Below are 25,302 nucleotides of genomic sequence, written 5' to 3'. Positions count from 1 at the left end.
GCAACCTGAGAGAGGATTCCCAGAGTCGACTGCTTTGTGATCTTTGAAGAGACGAGTCTGCTCTTGTCAACACACCACGTTAATAACTGGGGCTGACGAACGCGATGACAATGACTTGTAAAACGTGTCTTTGTAGCTGACGAGGAGGCCCCAGACTACGGGTCAGGAGTGAGACAGTCGGGAACTGCCAAGATATCCTTTGACGACGAGTACTTCAAAAAGGTAAGGCCACGTCAGACAAACTTTTTTTTTTTTTTTTTTTTATGTTATAGCCGATTTCCCGAACACAGATTGAGCCTAGTCCTGTTCAATGGGGATTCTCCATTGAAAGTGCTTTTTAGTCTAGGACTAGGCTAAATCTTGTCTACATTCCATACACCTCCCAATAAACGTGTCTTTTAATCAGCAACATTTTCTCAGTGTTTTTTTTTCTTCTTCAAATGTTCACTATCAAAGCAGCTATATGCTAATATCTCACTCTCTCTGTCTTTCTCTCGCTCTCTTTCTCTCTCTCCCTCCCTCCCTCCCATCAGAATGACTTTCCTTCCACAGTCATGACCTGCTCTGGCCTGTCTCTTGAGGAGCTGCGCTTCGTGGAGGGCCAGGGTCAGAGTTCAGAGATCATCACCCCCTCAGAGGAGCAGAACAGAATCAATGACATGGGTAAGGAAGGAGAGACCGGCGCAGCTCCAAGACCCTCTCCTCTCATTCGTATTAGGCCTACATCTCGCCGGCCAATGGCTTGAATTGAGTGGGAATTAATCGTGGCAGACAGTGTTGTCTCTAAATTATTTTCCAGGTAGTGCTCTGCAAAGGCACCCAAATTAGCATCCAGGGCCTCTTAAACCAACATTTTCAACCGGGGGAGGGTGGATGGCATCCCGCCTCTACAATGATGGGGGAAACGCTGGTGGCAGATATTCTTATTGAAGGTGGAGGATGAATTGAAATAGGTTGATACAAGAGTTGGAAATGGCCTTCAGTCATAAAAATCAAATAGATTTAAATGACTAAAGGTCACGAGGCAGCAGGTAGCCTAGTGGTTAGAGCATTGGGCCAGTAACTGCAAGGTTGCTAGATCGAATACCTGAGCTGACTAGCTAAAAATCTGTCTTTCTGCCCCTGAACATGGCAGTTAACCCACTGTTCCTAGGCTGTCATTGTAAGTAAAAATGTGTTCTTTAACTGACTTGCCTAGTTAAATAAAAAATAAAACATTTTTGGCTAATGTGAAACTCTGGGTGTAAAGTGACATCTGGTTGCTGCAGTCATATCTAGTTTCCCTGTGAAGGAATTTACAATAGTCCACATAAGCCATTTGATAGAAAAACATAATCAACTTTGACCATAAACCTTCCTTTCATTGTGCACTTTATTGAGCTGTTGAACTGTAAGTAAAGAGGGAAGGAGGAGAGGGAGAGCGAAAAATATGGAGGGAAGTAGAGAGGGTTGGTCTAGCAGTTAAAGCCGCTGTCTCTGGCACATGTATGGTCCCCCTGCCTGCGTTGAATAGAATCCCGGCCCTACCAGCCTTCTCACCTCTGCATCTACCCACATCCCCCTTCCCGTTATACAGTGCCTTGCGAAAGTATTCGGCCCCCTTGAACTTTGCGACCTTTTGCCACATTTCAGGCTTCAAACATAAAGATATGAAACTGTATTTTTTTGTGAAGAATCAACAACAAGTGGGACACAATCATGAATTGGAACGACATTTATTGGATATTTCAAACTTTAACAATTCAAAAACTGAAAAATTGGGCGTGCAAAATTATTCAGCCCCCTTAAGGTAATACTTTGTAGCGCCACCTTTTGCTGCGATTACAGCTGTAAGTCGCTTGGGGTATGTCTCTATCAGTTTTGCACATCGAGAGACTGAAATTTTTTCCCATTCCTCCTTGCAAAACAGCTCGAGCTCAGTGAGGTTGGATGGAGAGCATTTGTGAACAGCAGTTTTCAGTTCATTCCACAGATTCTCGATTGGAATCAGGTCTGGACTTTGACCATTGGTCATTCTAACACCTGGATATGTTTATTTTTGAACCATTCCATTGTAGATTTTGCTTTATGTTTTGGATCATTGTCTTGTTGGAGTCTGCAAAAGACCTGAGACTGGGACGGAGATTTGTCTTCCATCAGGTTTTCTTCCAGAATGGTCCTGTATTTGGCTCCATCCATCTTCCCATCAATTTTAACCATCTTCCCTGTCCCTGCTGAAGAAAAGCAGGCCCAAACCATGATGCTGCCACCACCATGTTTGACAGTGGGGATGGTGTGTTCAGGGTGATGGACTGTGTTGCTTTTATGCCAAACATAACGTTTTGCATTGTTGGCAAAAAGTTCCATTTTGGTTTCATCTGACCAGAGCACCTTCTTCCACATGTTTGGTGTGTCTCCCAGGTGGCTTGTGGCAAACTTTAAACAACATGGATATTATGGATATCTTTAAGAAATGGCTTTCTTCTTGCCACTCTTCCATAAAGGCCAGATTTGTGCAATATACGACTGATTGTTGTCCTATGGACAGTGTCTCCCACCTCAGCTGTAGATCTCTGCAGTTCATCCAGAGTGATCATGGGCCTCTTGGCTGCATATCTGATCAGTCTTCTCCTTGTATGAGCTGAAAGTTTAGAGGGACGGCCAGGTCTTGGTAGATTTGCAGTGGTCTGATACTCCTTCCATTTCAATATTATCGCTTGCACAGTGCTTCTTGGGATGTTTAAAGCTTGGGAAATCTTTTTGTAACCAAATCCGGCTTTAAACTTCTTCACAACAGTATCTCGGACCTGCCTGGTGTGTTCCTTGTTCTTCATGATGCTCTCTGCGCTTTTAACGGACCTCTGAGACTATCACAGTGCAGGTGCATTTATACAGAGACTTGATTACACACAGGTGGATTGTATTTATCATCATTAGTCATTTAGGTCAACATTGGATCATTCAGAGATCCTCACTGAACTTCTGGAGAGAGTTTGCTGCACTGAAAGTAAAGGGGCTGAATAATTTTGCACGCCCAATTTTTCCGTTTTTGATTTGTTAAAAAAGTTTGAAATATCCAATAAATGTCGTTCCACTTCATGATTGTGTCCCACTTGTTGTTGATTCTTCTCAAAAAAATAGTTTTATATCTTTGTTTGAAGCCTGAAATGTGGCAAAAGGTTGCAAAGTTCAAGGGGGCCGAATACTTTCGCAAGGCACTGTATCTGTCTCTATCAATAAAACACTAAAATCCTGGCCTCCCGAGTGGTACTGCGGTTTAAGGCACTGCATCGCAGTGCTTGAGGCGTCACTACAGCCCCTGGTTCGATCCCAGGCTGTGTCACAGTAGGCCGTGATCTGGAGACCCATGAAGCGGCACACAATTGGCCCAGCGTCGTATGGGTTAGGGGAGTGTTTGGCCGGCCGGGATGTCCTTGTCCCATCGCGTTCTAACGACTCCAGTTGGACGGCGTTTCCTCCGACAGATTGGTGCGGATGGCTTACAGGTTAAGCGAGCAGTGTGTCAAGAAACATGGCTCTCGGATCTTCGCCTCTCCCGAGTCCATAGGGGATTTGCAGCGATGGGACAAGACTGTAACTACCAATTGGATATAATGAAATTGGGGGAAAAGTAAATGTATGAAAATTGAGGATAACACACAATATTTTGCGTTGTGTTCATCCTGGTAGGTACCTGTCCGCAGCATGTTCTAACCCTTTGCTGTGGGTGTTTTGTGACAGACCTGAAGCTGGTTCAGGGGAACTTGGTTGACCCTAAGCTTAGTCGAGAAGAAGGACTGGCCGGCCAACTGGAGGTGGGCAGTATCTTTACCTTCCGTGTGACCGTGCTCCAAGCCAGCGGCATTCTTCCAGAGTATGCCGACATCTTCTGCCAGTTCAAGTGAGTTGATCGGCTGTCATCAGATCTGTCCTCAGATCAACCTCACAGGCTACGGAGCACACGCACACCGCTGCCATACTGATCTAGGATCAGGGCTGTTGTCAAAGTGTGTGTGTGTGTAACCGTTCAAAAGTTTGGGGCCACTCAGAAATGTCCTTGTTTGTCCATTTAAAATAACATCAAATTGATCAGGAATACAGTATAGACATTGTTAATGTTGTAAATGACTATTGCAGCTGGAAACGGCAGATTTTTTATGGAATATCTACATAGGTGTACAGAGGCCCATTATCAGCAACCATTACTCCGGTGTTCCAATGGCACGTTGTGTTAGCTAATACAAGTTTAGAATTTTAAAAGGCTAATTGATCATTAGTAAACCCTTTTGCAATTATGTTAGCACAGCTGAAAACTGTTGTTCTGATTAAGGAAGCAATACAACTGTACTTCTTTAGACTAGTTGAGTATCTGGAGCATCAGCATTTGTGGGTTCAATTACAGGCTCAAAATGTCCAGAAACAAAGAACTTTCTTCTGAAACTCATCAGTCTATTCTTGTTCTGAGAAATCAAAAATATTCCCTTCACAGAACAGCGCAAACTGGCTCTAACCAGAATAGAAAGAGGACTGGGAGACCCTGGTGCACAACTGAGCAAGAGGACAAGTACATTAGAGTCTAGTTTGAGGAACACAGATGCCTCACAAGTCCTCAACTGGCAGCTTCATTAAATAGTACCCACAAAACACCAGTCTCAATGTCAACAGTGAAGAGGCAACTCCGGGATGCTGGCCTTCTAGGCAAGAGTTGCAAAGAAAAAAACATATCTCAGACTGGCCAATAAAAAGAAAAGATTAAGATTGGCAAAAGTACACCGACACTGGACAGAGGAACTCTGCCGAGAAGGCCAGCATCCCAGAGTTGCCTCTTCACTGTTGAAGAGTGCTGTTCTGTGAAGGAAGTAGTACACAGCGTTGTACAAGATCTTAAGTTTCTTGGAAGTTTCTCGAATGGAATAGCCTTCATTTCTGAGGACAACAGACTGTCAAGTCTGAGTCAATTGGAGGTGTACCTGTGGATATATTTCAAGGCCTACCTTCAAACTCAGTGCCTCTTTGCTTGACATCATGGGGAAATCAAAAGTGATCAGCCAAGACCTCAGAAAATTGTAGACCTCCACAAGTCTGGGTCATCCTTGGGAGCAATTTCCAAACGCCTGAAGGTACCACCTTCATCTGTACAAACAATGGTATGCAAGTATAAACACCACGGGACCACGCTGCCGTCATACTGCATTCTGTCTCCTAGAGATGAACGTACTTTGGTGTGAAAAGTACAAATCAATCCCAGAACAACTCAAAGGACCTTGGGAAGATGCTGGAGGAAAACAGGTACAAAAGTATCTATATCCTCAGTAAAACGAGTCCTATATCAACATAACCTGAAAGGCTGCTCAGCAAGGAAGAAGCCACTGCTCCGAAACCGCCATAAAAAAGACAGACTACGGTTTGCAACTGCACATGGGGACAAAGATCGTACTTTTTGGAGAAATGTCCTCTGGTCTGATGAAACGAAAATAGAACTGCTTGGCAATAACGACCATTGTTATGTTTGGAGGAAAAAGGGGGACGCTTGCAAGCCGAAGAACACCATCCCAACCGTGAAGCACAGGGGTGGCAGCATCATGTTGTGGGGTGCTTTCCAGCAGGAGGGACTGGTGCACTTAAAAAAAAAAAAATAGATGGCATCATGAGGATGGAAAATTATGTGAATATATTGAAGCAACTTCTCAAGACATCAGTCAGGAAGTTCAAGCTTGGTCGCAAATGGGTCTTCCAAATGGACAATGACCCCAAGCATACTTCCAAAGTTGTGGCAAAATGGCTTAAGGACAACAAAGTCAAGGAATTGGAGTGGACATCACAAAGCCCTGACCTCAATCCTATAGAAAATGTGTGGGCAGACCTGAAAAAGCACGTGCGAGCAAGGAGGCCAACAAAGCGGACTCAGTTACACCAGCTCTGTCATGAGGAATAGGACAAAATTCACCGAACTTATTGTGGGAAGGTTCCTGAAATGTTTGACCAAAGTTTAACAATTTAAAGGCAATGCTAACAAATACTAATTGAGCGTATGTAAACTTCTGACCCACTGGGAATGTGATGAAATAAATGAAAGCTGAAATAAATCATGCTCTCTACTATTATTCTGACATTCCACATTCTTAATAAGTGGTGATCCTAACTGACCTAAGACATGGAATTTTTACTAGGATTAAATGTCAGGAATTGTGAAACTCAGTTTGAAAGTATTTGGGTAAGGTGTATGTAAACTTCTGGCTTCAACTGCAGATATTCCATCAAATCAGCTGATTCCAGCTACAATAGTAATTTACAACATTAACAATGTCTCCACTGTATTTCTGATCGATTTGATGATATTTTAATGGACACAATGTGCTTTTCTTTCAAAAACAAGGACATTTCTAAGTGACCCAAAACTTTTGAAGTGTGCGTGTGTGTGTGGGGAACAGAAGTACTGATGACACTTAAGGTCGACAGGTATAATGGTTTAATACTCGTTATAAGCATGTATGAGCCTTTATGATGTCTTATTATAATATGTTATAAGGCTTATGTAATATGTAACAAATTCCAAATGGCTGTTATTTAGTCAGGATCATTTATGAGAGGATGGTAATAAGACCTTATGACTTGTGTTTAACACCCTACCCTTATAACAACAGCATCAGGAATCATACCTGTCGGCTTTCATTTGTATAGACCTTTTAGTAACAGTTTACTTATGTACAGTATTATTATTTGTAATAATCAAGCATCATCTGTTGGCTCCTCAGTTTCCTCCATCGTCACGACGAAGCCTTCTCCACAGAGCCTCTGAAGAACAGTGGGAAAGGAACTCCTCTGGGCTTCTATCACGTCCAGAATGTGAGTGCATGCACAACGCACGCTCACGTACACGCCACACAAACGTCTCACATACACAAAGGTATAGAAACATGACCCAAAGCTGACTCATTTTCCCATTCCCTCCTGTTGTGTAGATTTCAGTGGAGGTGACTGAGTCGTTCATTGAGTACATCAAAACCAAGCCCATCGTGTTTGAGGTGTTTGGTCACTACCAGCAGCACCCTCTGCACCTGCACGGTCAGGACCTCATAAGGTAGGTTGAATGGTCACCTGCACACATACGGTATGCTCCAGGGTGAGGTTTTCCCTAGATACAGATCCAAGATCAGCTTCCCCTCCAATCCTATAGGAGAAATGCTAAACTGATCCAGGATCTAGGTGCTACATAATGCCACACCCCCACATACCTTTATTAATGATGAATTGGTAATGATGGGTTGTCTAGTAGTAAAGTAAAGCCAACACTCTCAACTGTCAATTTGTTAACAAGGTCTTTTGCTACTGTAGTACTACATCATTTTATTCCAGACCAGCACACCATGATTTGTTGTCTATCTAATTAACATTAGCCAGAATGTCTTAAGGCTCACATCCAACACATTAAAAACATCACATTAAAAGCTCAAGTAATGACATCAAACAAAAACATACAAAAAGCAATTAAATTTAAACTAAATGTGTCATCAATATAATTCAATACTAAATGTGTAGTCTTTTTGTTTGTTTGTAGTCCTCCTCAGGCTGCCAGGAAGTACTACCCTATTCCAATGCCCCTGTCTAAGCCAGGTAAGGATTCTTCATTTACCACATCGACAGTATCGTGGACAGCATTGCAGAAAATCTTCCAACCCCTTTATCCAATTAATTTTTTTGAATCGCCACCACACTGTATATCCAGTCACAACTGCATGTCTCATATCTTCCCCTCTTTCTTTCCTTTTTTTTGGCATTTTGTTTTCTGACCCATTTCCTTGTCACTACTCACCCACACCCTCTATGTCCTTCCCGTTCGACTAAATCTATATCCATCTCTCTTTCCCAAACTCTCTTCCACTCACCCACATTTTTCTTACTCCCTCTCTCTTCCATTCACCCACCCCTACGCCATATGACCTACCCCCCCCCACACCCCGTCTCAGACCACGCCCGTAAAATAGAGTTGATTCGTTACCTGATGACTGGCTCCGTGCCCGGCCAGGTGCTGGACACGCTGTCCGAGCATGCCAATGCCCTAGCATCCACGGCAGTGGCCAGCCTGGAGGACGGGGCTGACCAGCTCTCTCACTTCCCTTTCCTTCCCATGCCCACCAGCCCCGTGCTGACTGTACCCAGGCACCATGGTTGGTACAGCGGACATTAGAACCGTGAGAGTAGTAGCTGGGAGTAGCAGCAGTATGCGCTGTACTATTAGCCTGGTCCCAGATCTGTTTGTTCTGCATCAACAACAACCATATATACACACAAACAGATGTGGAATCAGGCTACTCTACTGTAGCCCTGTGCTGTGCTTTTGTTTTGCTTTGTCTTCTGGCTGTTGTTGGCATAGGCCGGTGTGGTGCATCCTAGTTTTGTCTGGCCCAATTCTAGTCCTAGTCCCCTCCACTGTCTCTCACATACCAACCAGCCACATACCTTTTAGGGCTGGGAATTACCATGGACCTCACAATATGATATCATCACCATACTTAAAGAACCAAAAGTTTGGACACATCTCATTCCAGGGTTATTTATTTGTAGTGTTTTCTACATAGTAACATAATCGTGAAGACATCAACACTATGAAATACACATATAGAATCCTGTAGTAACCAAAAAAGTGATCAACACATCAAACTATATTTGAGATTTTTCAATATAGCCACACTTTTCCTTGATTACAGCTTTGCACACTCTTAGCATTCTCTCTCAACATATTGCTCACTATGTGTCTGCTGCAGAGAGATGAGACGGCATGAGAATACAGGCCTAAAGCCATTTGGGCTCCAGTTCCATTACCTAAACACACACGAACAGAAAAATTGATGTTTCCTTTTAACAATATCTGGTATTGTTGAGTGAATAGTTGAATAGCAAATCTCTATCTGCTGTAGAAAAATCATGTTGAAAGCGAAAGAGGTAAATCAAATGTTATTAGTCACATGCGCCGAAATACAGCAGGTGTAGGTAGACCTTACAGTGAAATGCTTACTTACGAGCCCCTAACCAACAATGCAGTTTTAAAAAATATGAATAAGAAATAAAGTAATTCAAGAACAGCAGTGAAATAACAATAGCGAGACTATATACAGGGCGGGACCGGTACAGAGTCGATGTGCGGCGGCACCAGTTAGTTGAGGTAATATTTACATGTAGGTGGAGTTATAATCAGGATGTGGCAGTTTGATAACTCAGCAGGATATACAGCTTCTAATGTGTAATCTGTCATATAGCCTCCCCACGTCCCCTAGTGTAGCGCTATAGAATTGAGAGTATTTGTGATTTGCGTTTGGACAGGCTGTGTTGTAGTGTCACTCCTTGATAGTATTTAAATGGAGATTGCAGTGTTCCCGGCTTAATTAAATTGTAGTGGATTTAGAATTGGACAGTTGTTTTGTACCTTGTGAAATAAGCCCTTTGAGTACAGTAAGGAGTATTGATTAGTGAATGTTTACAGGCTTATAATAGGAGTTTCCGCATGTCATCATCACTATCTATTTAACCATTGTTTACGTACGCCACAGCTCCCAAGAAATCTGAGTGTGTAATAGTAGGACACGTACTGTACATGATGATTATCATCCCCTGTTCATTTTTCCAAGAAATGCAGAATTCATGTTTCTCTCGAGGTTATTTCAGCAGCCACCTCTGTTACCACATGCTATTTAGATTGTCTAATGGGTTTGTGTGCGCGTGTCTCACTCGCTCTCTGTCTGTCTCGGTCTCTGTGTGCGTTTCCCCCCAGTACCAGCCACCAAGCTCAACACCATCAGCAAGTCCAACCTGGGCCAGTGTGTGAGCAAGTACGACCTGCTGGTGTGGTTCGAGATCAGCGAGCTGGAGCCCACCGGAGAGTGAGTGTCCAAGTCTGGGCGCACTCACGGTCGCATGCACACGAGCATACACACATGCGGACGCATGCACATACAAACACAGGGGTTTGGCTGTTCGACTTATATTTGTCCCTGGCTTCTTTCCGTAGGTACATACCAGCTGTGGTGGATCACAGTGGAGGACTGCCCTGCCATGGAACCTACCTATTGCATCAGGTACAATACAGTGACCCCACAGGGCCCATATTCATAAAGCATCTCAATCTCAGAGTAGAAGTGCTGATCTGGAATCAGTTTAGCCTTTTTGATCATAATTCATAATATTACATGATTTGACTGTTTATGATGGTATCGTTGTTGATATTGACACGTTCACAGTCATTGTGTCTGGGCTACTGGTATACTGACTGTTTGCTTGTGCTGCAGGGGATTCAGCGCCGGATCACCGTCACCCTCATCCATGAGAAGGGCAGTGAGCTCCACTGGAAGGACGTGCGTGAGCTGGTTGTCGGTGAGTGCTTCAAAATAAAGGCAAATCCAACTGAATTCATTAATTTTACTTGAGAAATGTAAAATACATATGGATTTGCCTCCGCTATGTTAGCACAAAAATACACAACTGGCCTACCCAAGGTCATTGGTTCCAGACAAGATAATTGAAAAGCGGCAACTATTTTAAATTATGTCTAAATAAACAAAGAAAAGCTATTAATTTTTTTTTAATTAGTCACTTCATGAACTGACTGATTTTAATTAAATTTGACTCGAACCCCAGTGTCTGGCGACGTTACCGGAGAGACAGGGCTTCATCATCATGAGAACATCCTGTGTTGCTTGCTTCCTCAGGTCGGATCAGGAACAAGCCAGAGGTGGACGACTCGGCAGCAGATGCCGTCCTGTCCCTCAACATCATCTCGGCCAAAAATATCAAATCATCCCACAATGCTAACAGGTACGCCAATACTGCCCTACCAAGCAAAAAGGCAGTAACTGCTCATTTGGTCTAAAATGAGTCAATGTCATTTTTGCTATATTAAATACATGCTTAATCATGTGGACAAGTATCCTGCCTGTATTGTGTTTTGGAGAAATTGGGGGTCATGTTAGCAGTAACTGCGTAAAGTTACTGTGAAACCAAGGTAAATAAAAGCCTTTTTTCTCAGTTCCACGCTATGGTGCTACACTGCCCTACCAAGCCTTTTTGCTTGGTAGGGCAGTGTAGAACCATCAAATTGCGTTAGCGCCCCAATCTAATGCCTAGGTTTTAGCTCATCGGGTGCAGGGATACAGGCATAGAAGATAATCATACAGTATAAGAATATTATGTCTTTGGATGGATTTTATGACTAGGGTTCGTTTCCCAGATACTTCTTAGTCCAGGAGTAGGCTTCATCTGTATGTTCAATGGAGATTCTCAAGTAAAAGTGCCTTTGTAATCCAAAACTAGACTCTGTGTCCGGGAAACCGGACTATAGTGTATTTTATTTAGTAGTCTAAGAATTCTAATCATATATGATTATCTTTGTTGTACTGTATAGTGAAATATGGTAATGATATTGAATTGGCATGCATGTTGTCTGTGAAAAGTAGAAACAAAATACCAGTTTTGTTATTCATATTAGAATAACTCTGTCCAAATTGAAAGGAATCGTCACTGCCTTTCAAGGTTGCCTTTCCTGGCTAGAAGAGACAGCAAAAATGGCCCATTTCAGTGTTGTGTGTGTGTATAAGCTCTGACATTGGATGTATGTACACAGACATCATTGCATGTGGGCAATCACATTCATTTCCAGTGCTAACATTTTGCTCTCTTTTTTGATTTACTCCATTGTTTGTGTTGCTTGACTCTCTCTGCTTTCTCTTTTCTTTTCTCCTGCTGCGGCTGGACTCTTGATTTTGCTCAGGCTTTGTCTTGATAAGGATATTGCTAGGTACCAGCAACCAAGGAACATAAAGTGTATTCTCTGAAATAAGCTTTATGGCTCTCTTTGGCTTTTTATAGACATTGGGGCGGATCCTACCCTGCAATTAAGTCATAATTGTCACTTAGTCATGCATTGATTTCAATGGGAAGTTAGGATTTGCCCCTTAGCCTGTAGTAATAACTCTTAATTTGTGTTCTCTTGTCTTACACCTTTTGATACCACTCCCATTGGTTAATATCCTTCTAGCCAGTACAAACCTATTAGCTTGGAATTGTTCTTTTCTACAGCTCTTTGATTGCGCTCATTTGTCATTTCATCACATTGTGAAACGAGGACAGTTTCATCCTTTTTTCATTCTATTATCACGGCTATCATAGACTATTATTCACGCTTTTGTTAACTGAGGCTTTTCTGACTTTGGAAAAGGTCACACTGCTAATTCCCTTTGTCTTGCACAAAAGCAATAGGAATCTAAAGACGAATTACTGTAAAACATGCTATCCTATGGCTTAGTGGGGACTTTTCGGAATCACTCCATATGCAAGTTTAGCTACTAGCTATTAAACGTCCTTGTAGCATGCTCTACTAATCTATTACACCTGCGTAGCGTCTGTCAGCCATCGTGGGTCCTTGAGGGATGAGGGCAGGGTCAGGCGAACTAAAGGTTATGTAGTGCCCCCTGGTGGTTAGTAGAGAATTTGTACATGAGTAATGAAAAATACACCTTCCGCTACTTTCATTGGAAACCATTGGTCTGTTGCTCATTGACAGACACTAACAAAGTCAATGGATCAAAATGTATTTTCCCCACGGGGGAAAACAAATAAAAAAACATAACACAGTCGTCACAAACAGGTAGGCGCAGCACAGATTTACGTTGACGTTTTAGTCATTTAGCAGTTATCTTATTCAGGGCGTCTTGCAATCAGAGCCATTCGTTTTTTATCAACCGCACAATCGGACTATGAAGATTGTGACATTTCAAGAGTACAACACAATGGAATGAACCCTTCCGTATATGAGGTGTCCTCACTCCCAAGTGTGTATGCATCCCAAATGACACCCTATTCCCTGTTTAGTGCACTATTTTTGACCATACTTAATTTCCCCTCATAAGAATTCAAATGGCCCTTATCTATAAAAAGCTTAAGCACTCAAAGCTCTTGACAAGCTTTTCACACTTGCTTAGTAGCGTGACACCTGCTCAAAGCGTGCGTGCTGTTCAGGTCTCACCTCCGTGTGTTTCCTCACTCCTAGTTGTCACCAGGACCGCGTGTGTAGCAGTGCTTTCCCTTCCACAACCATAGTTCAGGGATTCATTGGTGTGTCATATAATGCTTAGAATCCAGTATTATCCCCTCTTCAATTCATCCATTTTAATACAGCTTTATTTCCCCTCAGAAACAGTTAGAAAAAGCAAGTTAGGTTACAAATATTAACATTTGTACCGTATCTCTGGGCTCTATTTTCTACTCTATATGTTTTGGTAACAGTTGGGGAGAGAGCAGTAGATAACACTGACATTTACTTCAGTTACTCCCCATGGCTACTTATTAACTTAGTTACAGCTAGGCTACTTCCTATAATATGTGTCTGGTTGTGTCCACATGCCATACAGACCTTTGTCTATTACAAAATGATGTTCTGGTAGCATTTGCAAAGTCTTTCAAAATACTACTAGCAAATATCATAGCAATAGTTGATGTGCAATATGGTTACCTAAATTGACCCCAACCCCAGTGATTTTTCTCTAACCTTCAGTGAGTAGATTACGCTGCTACATCAGGCTATATTATGAACTGTTGGTTGCTTACTCTCACACCTCTATTGTGATATAAAGGAGAGAACCTTGGCGGAACCACAACCAGCCTCATTGTGACACTGAACAGCCATTTTAGAAATGTCCCACACAGTTGAAATGATCCACCAGGGTGCGGCCAAAATGGCAGCTATACAGTGCACTACTTTTAGCCACAGACACCCTATTGCCTATAATACACTGCTTCTAATGCACAAAAGTAGTGTGCTTGACAGGAAATAGGTTGTCATTTCAGACGTGGCCTCAGTCTGTAAACGTGGAGATTACTGACCTCATCTTTTCCTCTCAGGACCTTCTACAGATTCGAGGCTGTGTGGGACAGCTCTCTGCACAACTCCCTTCTGCTCAACCGAGTCACTCCCTATGGAGAGAAGATCTTCATGACCCTGTCTGCATACCTGGAGGTCAGCCCTGTCTGCCATCTTGATTTTACTGTATCCACTAACCTAGGGAATCCTGTCTCAATAATGAATTGGTATTGTGTATTAATAAAACATAATCTACCGTCTCTAGGCCTACTGCTTAGGATTTAGGGATTTTATTTGCAGATGACAATTAACATCAATGAAACACGTTAAATGATATCTATAATTGATAAATGTCAAGGACACTTGTAGGTAAATCAAACTTATAAACATGTACTGCTATTATACAGATATTCTTATTCGGCCATACTTAAAAGGGCTGCATACATGTAAATAAGAATGTATTGTGAATAATGATGTATAACAGCCCCATAAGCACTATATACAGTAGTGTTACAGTATCCACTCATGTACAGTGCTCTGCACTCAGGAGCTTGGGCGCTAACATGCTAACCGTTTCTCCACTCCACAGCTCGACCACTGCATTCAGCCTGCCATTATTACCAAAGACATCTGCATGGTCTTCTACTCCCGAGACGCCAAGATCTCCCCTCCCCGCTCCCTGAGGAACCTCTTTGGAAGCGGCTACTCCAAGACCCCTGACTGGTAAGGCATCTGACAGTCATGTTGTGTCCACCTTCTATATGACTCGTAGACAGCTGTCAGATATCTAAGTTGACAAATAAGCAGCTGTCAGCCATTTTGTGTACACCCTTTATGACTCCAGTAGAGGCTGCTGAGGGGAGGACAGTTCATAATAATGCCTGGAACGGAGCAAATGGAATGGCATCAAATACCATTCCAACAATTCTGCTCCAGCCATTACCACGAGCCTGTCCTCCCCAATTAAGGTGCCACCAACCTCCTGTGTATGACTAATACACAGCTGTCGGTTATCTATGTTCACAAATAATCAGCTATCTGCCATTTTGTATTCAGCCTTAAGATACGACCTTGATGAACAACACCCTAATATAACCTCTTGTGTTTCGTATTACAGCAACAGAGTGACTGGCATCTATGAGCTGAGCTTGTGCAAGATGTCTGACACAGGAAGCCCAGGTTAGTGTAATCTCTCTCTCAAAACACTGTTGGTATTGGGATAAAAGCACTGTTGGCCTTATCTATGAACCAAACTTAATAGCAGAGGATAGCTAAAATATACCCCCCAAACATACTCCTCTCCACTCCCCTGTTCTCTATAGCGCTTGTGTGTGCTTGGTATAAGTCCAGACAAACAGTTGTGTATTGATATAACAGGCACCCTCGGAGGTAGTGACGTTTCAACCTTCTTATGTCTTAATCAGAGCTGGTTTAAATTCATGACAGGATCCATGTCTGCATGCTCTCTCTCTAGCTCTTTGTATCTCTCCCCCCTTCCACTATATACTGAGAAGTGCGTGTTTGTTTGCTACTCAGGTATGCAGCGGCGGAGGAGGAAGATTCTGGACACTTCTGTGGCCTACGTCCGGGGAGAGGAGAACCTGGCTGGCTGGAGGCCCAGAGGAGACAGCCTCATCTTGGAGCACCAATGGGAGCTGGAGAAAATGGAGCAGCTGCATGAGGTGACTGAGCACTTTGAGAGTGTTGAGGGCAAAGGGAAGCCTGAAATGGCAACAACTAAAAAAATCCTATGTAGTGCACTACTTTAGACCAGAGCCCTATGTCCTGTATCATGAATTATACGTTTGACCAAAGCCCTCTTCCCTGTATAGTGCGCAATTTGGATCAAATTAATTTCAAACTCTCTCATGCTTCGTTCCTTTTCCTTCCCCCTCCAGGTGGAGAAGACGCGTCACCTGCTGCTGCTGAGAGAGAAGCTGGTGGAGACTGCTCCAGCTACAGGCCCTGGGGGGCCCACCAGCAAGTCCCTGAGCGAGTCACTGTCGCCTAGCATGAGCAGCGGCACCCTGAGCACCTCCACCTCCATCTCCTCCCAGATCTCCAGCACCACCTTCGAGAGTGCAATCACACCCAGCGAGAGCAGTGGCTACGACTCCGCCGACATCGAGAGCCTGGTGGACCGCGAGAAGGAGCTGGCCACCAAGGTGAGGAGTGAGGGAGGAAGGAGATGGGGAAACAAAGAATTTTATAAATGGGCTGAAACTGGGAGGGATTAACCTGAACTTGTCCAATAAGAAACACTTGTTTTCAGTAGGTACGGTTTGCACGAATAAATACACCCCAGGGTTATATTCATTAGGGCATGCAAGGAAAATGTTTTAAAGGAAAATGGAAATGACAGTTTATGTCCAAGTAGTCTCTCTGTTTCAGTCCATTTTCTTTTGTTCGATGCCTAATGAATATGACCCTGTTTTAATGGTTTACAAACTGTACCTGCTAAAGTTGTACTGCACATGGTCCCCAACAAAGGAATGGGGTGGGGTGTTCCAGAAAGCAGGGTCAATGAGTTGGCCAGCTGACTGACCTAAATCCTAAATCATTTGGAAAGTATTCAGACCCCTGGACTTTTTCAACATTTTGTTACATTGCAGCCTTTTTATAAAATAGATTAATTTGTGTTTTTCCCTTATCAATCTATACAGAATACCCCACAATGCCACAGCAAAAACAGATTTTTTTGAAAATGTATTAAAAATAAAAAACGGAAATATTACATTTACATAAGTATTCAGACCCTTTACTCAGTACTTTGAGGCGTCTTTGGCAGCAATTACAGCCTTGAGTCTTCTTGGGTATGACGCTACAAGCTTGGCACACCTGTATTTGGGGAGTTTCTCCCATTCTTCTCTGCAGATCCCCTCAAGCTCTGTCAGGTTGGATGGGGAGCGTCACTGCACAGCTATGTTCAGGTCTTTCCAGATATGTTCGATCAGGTTCAAGTCTGGGCTCTGGCTGGGCCACTCAAGGACATTCTGAGACTTGTCCCAAAGCCAATCCTGCATTGTCTTGGCTGTGTGCTTAGGGTTGTTGTCCTGTTGGAAGGTGAACTTTCACCCCAGTCTGAGGTCCTGAGCGCTCTGGAGCAGGTTTTCATCAAGGATATCTCTGTACTTTGCTCCGTTCATCTTTCCGTTAATCCTGACTAGTCTCCCAATCCATGCCTCTGAAAAACATCCCCACAACATGATGCTGCCACCACCATGTTTCACCGTAGGGATGGTGCCAGGTTTCCTCCAGATGTGGTGCTTGGCATTCAGGCCATAGAGTTCAATCTTGGTTTCATCAGACCAGAGAATCTTGAAAAGGCTGTAATGTGCCTTTTACTGAGGAGTGGCTTCCATCTGGCCACTCTACCATGAAGGCCTGCTGATTGGTGGAGTGCTGCAGTGATGGTTGTCCTTCTGGAAGGTTCTCCCATCTTCACAGAGGAACTCTGGAGCTCTGTCAGTGACCACGGGGTTCTTCGTCACCTCCCTGACCAAGGACCTTCTCCGCCGATTGCTCAGTTTGGCCGGGCAGCCGGCTCTAGGAGGGGTCTCGGTGGTTCCAAACTTCTTCCATTTAAGAATGCTGGAGGCCACTGTGTTCTTGGGGATCTTCAATGCTGCAGACATTTTTTGGTACCCTTCACCAGATCTGTGTCTTGACACAATCCTGTCTCGGAGCTCTATAAACAATTCCTTCGACCTCATGGCTTGGTTTTCGCTCTGACATGCACTGTCAACTGTGGGAGCCCACTGGTTTGTTGTGAATTTGAGCCCAGCACTGGAATAACTCATAGTAGAAAACTGTATTGTCCCTCAAGGGCAACTTGGTTTTGCAGCAGAATCATATCCATAAAGTCAACAACAAACATTTCACAACGAATAGGACACAATGTACACAACATAACATTCACCATATTATCTGTTGTCCTGTAGTGCCTCCGCCTTCTGACCCACACTTTCAACAGTGAATACAACCAGGTGTGCAACAGCATCAGTGACTGCAAGGTGAGATACAGTAGAGGTGGATCGATAACAAGCTGCAATGCCTTGGCAGACAATGTCATGTTGTTCTGTTAACTAAATTTCACCAAATCAGTGTGGTTACTACTGTCTTAATCTCCCCTTCCTTGTTTCCGCTCTCTCGCTCAAGCTGTCAGACATCTCCCCCATGGGCCGTGACCCGTCGGTGACCAGCTTCAGCAGTGCCACCCTCACCCCCTCCTCCACCTGCCCCTCTCTGGCTGACTCCCGCTGTAGCTCCGTGGATCAGAAGTAAGACTCTATTATAGTAGACTCCATTACAGTAGAATCCATTAGACTATAGTAGAATACATATAGTAGAATCCAATAGACTATAGTAGAATAAATATAGTGGACTCCATTTGAAATGAACACACCTCTCCCATTCTAAATGACATCCAGTATTGACCACTCCATATAAACCAATAACACTTGAGCTTCACAAACCTGGTATACACTTTTGTGCATAATTGAGGGAGTGGAACTTTAAGCCTCCTATATACTGTTACAACCATTTAAAACAGTCATAAGAAATAGGCTAAATATTCATGTCCGAGCCACAGGTTTGTATACTATATTCTGGGACACACCCTACAGTTAAAATGTTTCTGAAGTGCTTCTAAATATGTGATTAGTTTTGAATATTTAATTCTTAGTAACATCAGACTGACGCTCTTCATTGTTTCCCAGGACCCCAGAAGCCAATTCTCGCGCCTCCAGCCCCTCCTGCTCGGACTATGAGAACTTCCCCATGGTGCCCACCCTGGAGACGTCTTATCTGGCTCGAGCCGGCAAAAACGAGTTCCTCAACCTGGTGCCCGACATCGAGGAGATGAGACCTGGGTAACTGCTATCTCCTTGTCCCCCTTGTGTTAGCAGTGGGCATGATGATGACGATCACTTAATTGTTTTTTTTAATCATATGGCATGCCAGTATGCATATACACACAGATAGACAGCACGTCACAAACGTTCCAAACATAATGCATTAGACACACATGCATACAGTATTCATGCAGACAACCATATAGCATAATGCAATACATTTACATAGAGTATAGGTTTGGTGAGTGGCTAGACTAACTCCTATTGTTAACCCTGCATGTTCGAGTGGTTGTCATAGTTTCATAGCTAAAACCCAATGAATCGAACTGAGCCCCTGTTCTCTCCCACCACAGGTCTGTGGTGTCCAAGAAGGGTTTCCTGAGCTTCATGGAGCCGCGGTCTAACTCGTGGGTGAAGCACTTTGTGGTGGTGCGCCGGCCTTACGTGTTTATCTACAACAACGACAAGGACCCGGTGGAAAGGGGAGTGCTCAACCTGTCCACTGCCCAGGTGGAGTACAGCGAGGACCAGCAGGCCATGCTCAAGGTGGGCCCACATGCACGTGCGCACACAAACACAAGCGACTTTCACCTGTTTGGCATGTACAGGCATTTTGATGGGTCAACACTATACCCACGCACAATGTGGAGTTTTAAGAGTAGAACAGGATTGATACGAGCTCTTCGGGTTGAACAACAATGGCACATAATGCCCTTACATGTGTAAATGGCTTGCCACAAGGGTAACTAGCTTCCTCGTGTGCTGTTTGAATCCTCTCTAGACACCCAACACATTTGCTGTGTGCACAAAGCACAGAGGGATCCTGCTCCAGGCCAACAATGACAAAGACATGAACGACTGGCTATACGCCTTCAACCCGCTTCTAGCAGGAACAATAAGGTACTGTACTGTCCCCTAACTAGAAATACAACATTGTCAGCTATTTAGGACCCGTTTCCTTGTACCCAGTTCATGCTTAGTCCTGGAGTAAAAAACATTCTCAATGGAGAATGTCCATAGAAAGTGCATTTAAGTCTAGGCTTGATTTGGGTTCAAGAAACCAGCCCTTAGTGATTTAAGCATTACCATTGAATAGAACCCATAGAAGACTACTGAGAGTACTGATGTTGATAAGGCTCTGATGCTACCCATAGAGAAATTATTTCATTTTCTATAATTGTTTATTTTGATATACCTTTGCCTGTAAAGTAAAGCTTATTGCTTTAGTGTACGTTTACAACATTTTTCCAGTGCTCTAATCTACCTTTTTTTTTAGCCCAGCACCCAATTTGGTGGGATATATACGTATGTTGTTTTTTGCTTACGGTTGTTGTTTTTCCTTCAACTCACAGGTCCAAGTTGGCGAGAAGGCGCTCTGGTCTGCTGAAGAACTGATAGAGTTCGTCTGTGTGCAGGAAAACATGGCTCCTATTCTTCAGACTAGCCTTGGAACACATACCAAGTGTTAACACTTATTAACCATTGTGATTCTTGACGGTTTTCTCTTGTACGTAGACTTGTGGCTTAAGTCTCCTCTCAAGCAACTAAAAGTTTAAGTTCCTGAAAATCTGCTTACCCCCTATCCAACCCTCCAACACCCCCAACTCTCCCCCTTCTCTATTTCCCTCTCCCAGCCTCTCGTGTTTTCGTTTGGGATTCGTTTTCGTGTTTTGTTTCGCTTTGTCGTCATTACCCTTCCCTGACCCCTCTAACTAGTAGCATGTCGTAATAGTCTACTTGTATGTGCACGATTCTTCAGAAACAGGTTCTGACCACTCTCTTTAAGTTTACTAATCGTCTGTAAAGATTGTCTTTATATCAGTGTTAGCTGTCTATCAAGAATATTTTATTTTACGCGCCCGCATGACAACAGCAGCATTCCTCAGGAGAAGACCAGGTTTGCTTATTTTACACACCAAAAATATCACATATGACAGTTAAAAAACTACTGGGAAACAAAAAAAATGAGGAACTACATGAGAAATATCAGTTTACGCTCTCCAACAGAAAGCACCGCTGGTTCAAGAACTATTGCTGCTAGTGAAAACAGGTTTTCAGTCTACGAGACTTTGCATTGGGCCTCTGCCCCTCAGTATAATCTAGCCCTCATACACCACCCCCCACTCCCCTGAATTTTTGTGTGAAATACCGAACGGGAAAACAACTGTTGGTAAAGATTGCCATTTTCAGTTAGACATTATTGCAGCATTGGAGAAACGCTATTGTTATCCACGTGGTATCCATGTCCTACTGTTTTGACCTCTGTATACACAAATCAACCCCAAATTTAAGCATTGCTGCCTGTCTACCTGCAAGGACTTTCAAAGCGATTTGGCGTATAGGAGAATGACATTAGAAATACAACTAGCAAAATAAACACGATTCAGTATTGAAAATATTAAATTGAACTATTCCCATGAAAATACATTACTGAACACCCCTCTACTCTTTTGCCAGTTCAGCTGTCCTTGATATCTCAGTCATTGAATAGATAGATAAATAGAGCAGGAATATACCAAGTTACCGATAGAGGGAGGACAGTACTGTGAGGAGAATGTCATTTGTACATAATGTTCCAGGATCCTTGTGCTAGTCACCTCTCATTAAGGATTTAAAAGACATTCCTCTTAGAATGTGTTAGTCTTACTCTTAGTGCTTTTCCTACACTGCTCTATTTAGGTTCATGGCTAGTCGGCTCACATAGCCACACTGGACCTCAGCATTTATTCAGTGTTTTATCATCGCATCCTTGTGTAACAACTAAAGACATAACACAGTGCAAATGAAAGGAACCAAGGGAACTCAGTAGGGTTGAATAGCCTTGACCCCCTTGGTAGTTATTTGGTGAAGGTTGTAGTGTGTTGCCTTGCAGAAATAGACCAGATGATAGCCTGTATCTGGTCCATTCACTCTCATGAAAACCATCAGGTACTGTGTTTCTTCGGGTGAATTGGTGAACAAACAGGGTGGGGCGGATTTCCCACAGAATCCCATATTTTGCTTTTGTTATTCTTTCTTGAATCTAAACCTCATTAACTCCGCTAACTACTCATAAGTTATTTTTTTTATTAGCACTGTTGATTATTTTATACTATGCGGTCATTCCATAATGGATTTTGATATGAAATCATGGAAAAAATGCAAAAGAAGTGAAGTTTTATCCAGCTATGTTTTAACATTATTTTGCACATTTACATATAACTAATAACTATAGCAAGACTATAGAGCAGACCAGACATATTCAAGCCAAGATTGATTGAATCTTAGCACCGGCAGTAAATACGAGGTCTTTTAACGTAAGTATTGGTAAGAAAGTGACCAGGTTGATTGGTTACCACCCAGCTAACACAGAACGTTTCACAACCTAAAAAAAAAAGTTCCCGTAATATTCTGGGAACCAAAATGTGTTAGCTGGGCAGTGTGCATGATGATGTGTTGATGAGTATCTCTGAGACTGCTAATGTTTACTAACTATAGACCACTGTCTGGGATCAAAGGGATAGAATATGCTCTGATGCTTTTTCTGATATTATTTATGAAAATATTTGCTCTGCTCGTCACAATAGGTCAACTGCGGCCACACTTTTTAGGTCCCTCAAAATTATGAAGTGACATTAAAATGGGGGCTCTGTCTCTACATTTGGTTGCTTTGTACTGTACGTATGTAAAGAATGGAATATTCAGAGGGCTATGAGATGGCTCTGGCCAACCAACCAGTAGTTCCTTTTGCCCTCGGCACACTGCAAAGATAAGTTGAAGTTTGAGTGTGTAGAGACAGTGACAATTGTGGACAAGCCTCTGTGTTTGGGGCATCATGAAGTTATTTGCTAAAATTAAGACAATTTTTCAGTTTGGAAATTCTTCGACAACATTTTCTCAGAACAGATGAAAATCGCTGAAAGACATTCTGCCCTCAGGTCAACCAACCTATAGCAGGGCAGATAGAAAAACCTTTGGCTCGTTGTTGGATTGTTACTTTAAGAGCTGCAGAAATGGTTCTCCATGTCAGGGTATCCTTACTGAAAAATGATTAGTTGTAGGAGGACAAGCTTTCCTCAACCTCCAAGATGACAGAGCAGCCTCTATGCACTGATCAAAAGCAAAGTTTACCTCCCATTAACTTCACTGTATTGAATAATGACATGTATGAGCTAATATTAACATAGTGATATGATTACCTGTCAAAGCAAAGATTTCCACTTGGCAACTAATCTATATGATAGATATTATTATGGATTGTTTCATCTGTATTTATCGTTTTGCAATGTATATATTAGTTTGCAGCTCTTTGCACAGAATAATAAAAGGTATAACTAACTGATCAAATAAAGTCTGCTCAATTTCAGTTGTTTCACTACAAATGAACCAAATGATGGCGTGCAGCATTTGCAAGCTGAGGCAGTTTGAATAGAAAGTTGAATGTACTATCAGGATGTTGCTGTGTATTATTTCCATTTATCAAAAAGGAACTAAAATGTGACCCATTTTAGCCCAGTTGTAGGGAGATGGGTCACTTTAGTGCTTCCTTTTAGAAAGTAGTCTGAAATAAGTTTGCTTTTGAACTTAAACCATATTAGTGATAGCTAGCCATCTAGAATGTTGCAGTTGCGCTTTTTGTTATTTCTTGTTTGTTTTTCTAATATCAGGGAGTATATTAAGAAGTAGCTATTGTTGTTAGGCATCCAAAATTACAGTATACCACTATACCATTGTTTCTCAAGATGTCTTCACCTCAACGCTTTCCCATGCTGCCTTTAAAACAAAACTAGCCATGATATTTTGCATCTTCCCCACTGACCCCAGTCAGAAGACTTATTTGTTTTTAACTGACATTCCTTCTGATTTGTTCACAAAAATGACAAACCACGACATTATCACTGTACATTATTTGTCAGATTGGCTTCATTTTCATACTTATTTTGTAAATATCTGTGTTGTATGGGGCTTGAATTAAAATGTAAATATGTTTCCTGTATTTGTAATAATCATAATCCATTCGCTGTATAGCCTAGATGTGTCATGCAGATGTCCTAATTCTGTGTATGGTAATCTTGCACCATTGAGCTGTTTAGTGAATGAGGTAACAATAAAAGTACAACCCGTGCATAAGCAGAATAAATTCAATCTATTCGTCTCATCCTTTATCATGCTACTGACTGGGGTCATTTTGATCCCAGAGGCCTATTTTTAATCCTATTTAAGAGGTTGTTTATTCAATGTGTTTTTCATGACTTTGTCAATCAACTTGATTAATCTCACTCATTATTTAGTGTTTCAGTGTCAATATGGTCTTAATCAAATACAAATCCTTTAGGGTAATTTTAACCCCAGCCAAAACAGTATCCTGTCTATATTAATTTGATAAATATGACCTTTTATTTGAATCTGGGTTTCTCTGGTGACCTAATACCAAGTTATCCATACCATCAGAGGGTGAATGGTGAAACTTGGAGAAATTGTTGGATTAAATGGTTTGAAATCTTCCAAGAAGTGACACCGGGTTGGAGGTGCATGTCAAAATGCTGAATATTGGCACTTTAGCAAGCCTTTATTCACAATTTTTTTATATATATATTGAATTCTCCATGTGATCTATAAAGGGAAATTCAGTTAATTAAACAGGCTTTTATATTTCAGTATTGGTACACAATTTCAACTTAGTATTAAAAAGAACTACAATAAACACAAAAATAAACGCAATGTGTAACGTGTTGGTTTCATGATCTGAAATTAAAGATCCCAGAAATGTTACATATGGACAAAAAGCTTGTTTCTTTTTTTTAAATTGCACAAATGTCTTTATATCCCTGGTAGTGAGCATTTCGCCTTTGCCAAGATAATCCATCATGATCATTATACAGGTGTACCTTGTGCTGGGGAGAATAAAATATGCAGTTTTGTCACACAACATAATGCCACAAATGTCTCAAGTTTTGAGGGAGCATGCAATTGGCATACTGACTGCAGGAATGTCCACCAGAGCTGTTGCCAGATAATTGCTCGACCACACGCCTCCTCCAACATTGTTTTGGAGAACCGGCCTCACAACCACAGACCATGTGTATGGTGTTGTGTGGGTGAGCGGTTTGCTGATGTTGTGAACAGAGTACCCCATGGTGGCTGTGGGGTTCTGGTATGGGCAGGCATAAGCTACAGAAAACTAACACAATTGCATTTTATCGATGTCAATTTGAATGTACAGAAATACCGTAACAAGAGTCTGAGGCCCATTGTGAGGCCCATTTTTTTTAAGGTATCTGTGACCAACAGATGCATACAGTTGAAGTCAGAACTTTACATACACCTCAGCCAAATAAACTCAGCAAAAAAATCTAATTTATTTATATAGCCCTTCTTACATCAGCTGATATCTCAAAGTGCTGTACAGATACTCAGCCTAAAACCCCAAACAGCAAGCAATGCAGGTGTAGAAGCACGGTGGCTAGGAAAAACTCCCTAGGAAGAAACCTAGAGAAGAACCAGGCTGAGGGGTGGCCAGTCCTCTTCTGGCTGTGCCGGGTGGAGATTATAACAGAACATGGCCAAGATGTTCAAATGTTAATAAATGACCAGCATGGTCAAATAATAATAATCACAGTAGTTGTCGAGGGTGCATCAAGT

The 25,302-nt window shown here is 42.4% G+C and overlaps 1 protein-coding gene across 7 annotated transcripts in view; it reads left to right on the top strand.

Moving 5' to 3' along the window:
• kif1b (kinesin family member 1B) overlaps positions 1–23,800 on the top strand; it is a 110,399-nt gene extending 86,599 nt beyond the window's left edge. For all 7 annotated transcript variants that reach the window (XM_042299449.1, XM_042299445.1, XM_042299443.1 and 4 more), the window contains 21 exons: positions 137–222; positions 534–663; positions 3,721–3,880; positions 6,735–6,825; positions 6,942–7,060; positions 7,538–7,593; positions 9,749–9,857; positions 9,986–10,052; positions 10,263–10,347; positions 10,683–10,788; positions 13,870–13,984; positions 14,418–14,551; positions 14,946–15,007; positions 15,365–15,510; positions 15,727–15,993; positions 17,770–17,841; positions 17,987–18,108; positions 18,547–18,699; positions 19,035–19,227; positions 19,463–19,581; positions 20,034–23,800. In XM_042299449.1, coding sequence (XP_042155383.1) covers positions 137–222; positions 534–663; positions 3,721–3,880; positions 6,735–6,825; positions 6,942–7,060; positions 7,538–7,593; positions 9,749–9,857; positions 9,986–10,052; positions 10,263–10,347; positions 10,683–10,788; positions 13,870–13,984; positions 14,418–14,551; positions 14,946–15,007; positions 15,365–15,510; positions 15,727–15,993; positions 17,770–17,841; positions 17,987–18,108; positions 18,547–18,699; positions 19,035–19,227; positions 19,463–19,581; positions 20,034–20,076 — 2,435 coding nt within the window. In that variant the 3' untranslated portion in view covers positions 20,077–23,800. The remainder of the gene's footprint in view (positions 1–136; positions 223–533; positions 664–3,720; positions 3,881–6,734; positions 6,826–6,941; positions 7,061–7,537; positions 7,594–9,748; positions 9,858–9,985; positions 10,053–10,262; positions 10,348–10,682; positions 10,789–13,869; positions 13,985–14,417; positions 14,552–14,945; positions 15,008–15,364; positions 15,511–15,726; positions 15,994–17,769; positions 17,842–17,986; positions 18,109–18,546; positions 18,700–19,034; positions 19,228–19,462; positions 19,582–20,033) is intronic.
• Positions 23,801–25,302: the final 1,502 nt, after the last annotated feature.

The sequence above is a fragment of the Oncorhynchus tshawytscha genome, linkage group LG16, assembly GCF_018296145.1.
Source record: "Oncorhynchus tshawytscha isolate Ot180627B linkage group LG16, Otsh_v2.0, whole genome shotgun sequence".
Classification (NCBI taxonomy): domain Eukaryota; kingdom Metazoa; phylum Chordata; class Actinopteri; order Salmoniformes; family Salmonidae; genus Oncorhynchus; species Oncorhynchus tshawytscha.
The sequence above is the reverse complement of the archived record's forward strand: the minus strand, read 5'-3'. Positions and strand labels throughout refer to the sequence as shown.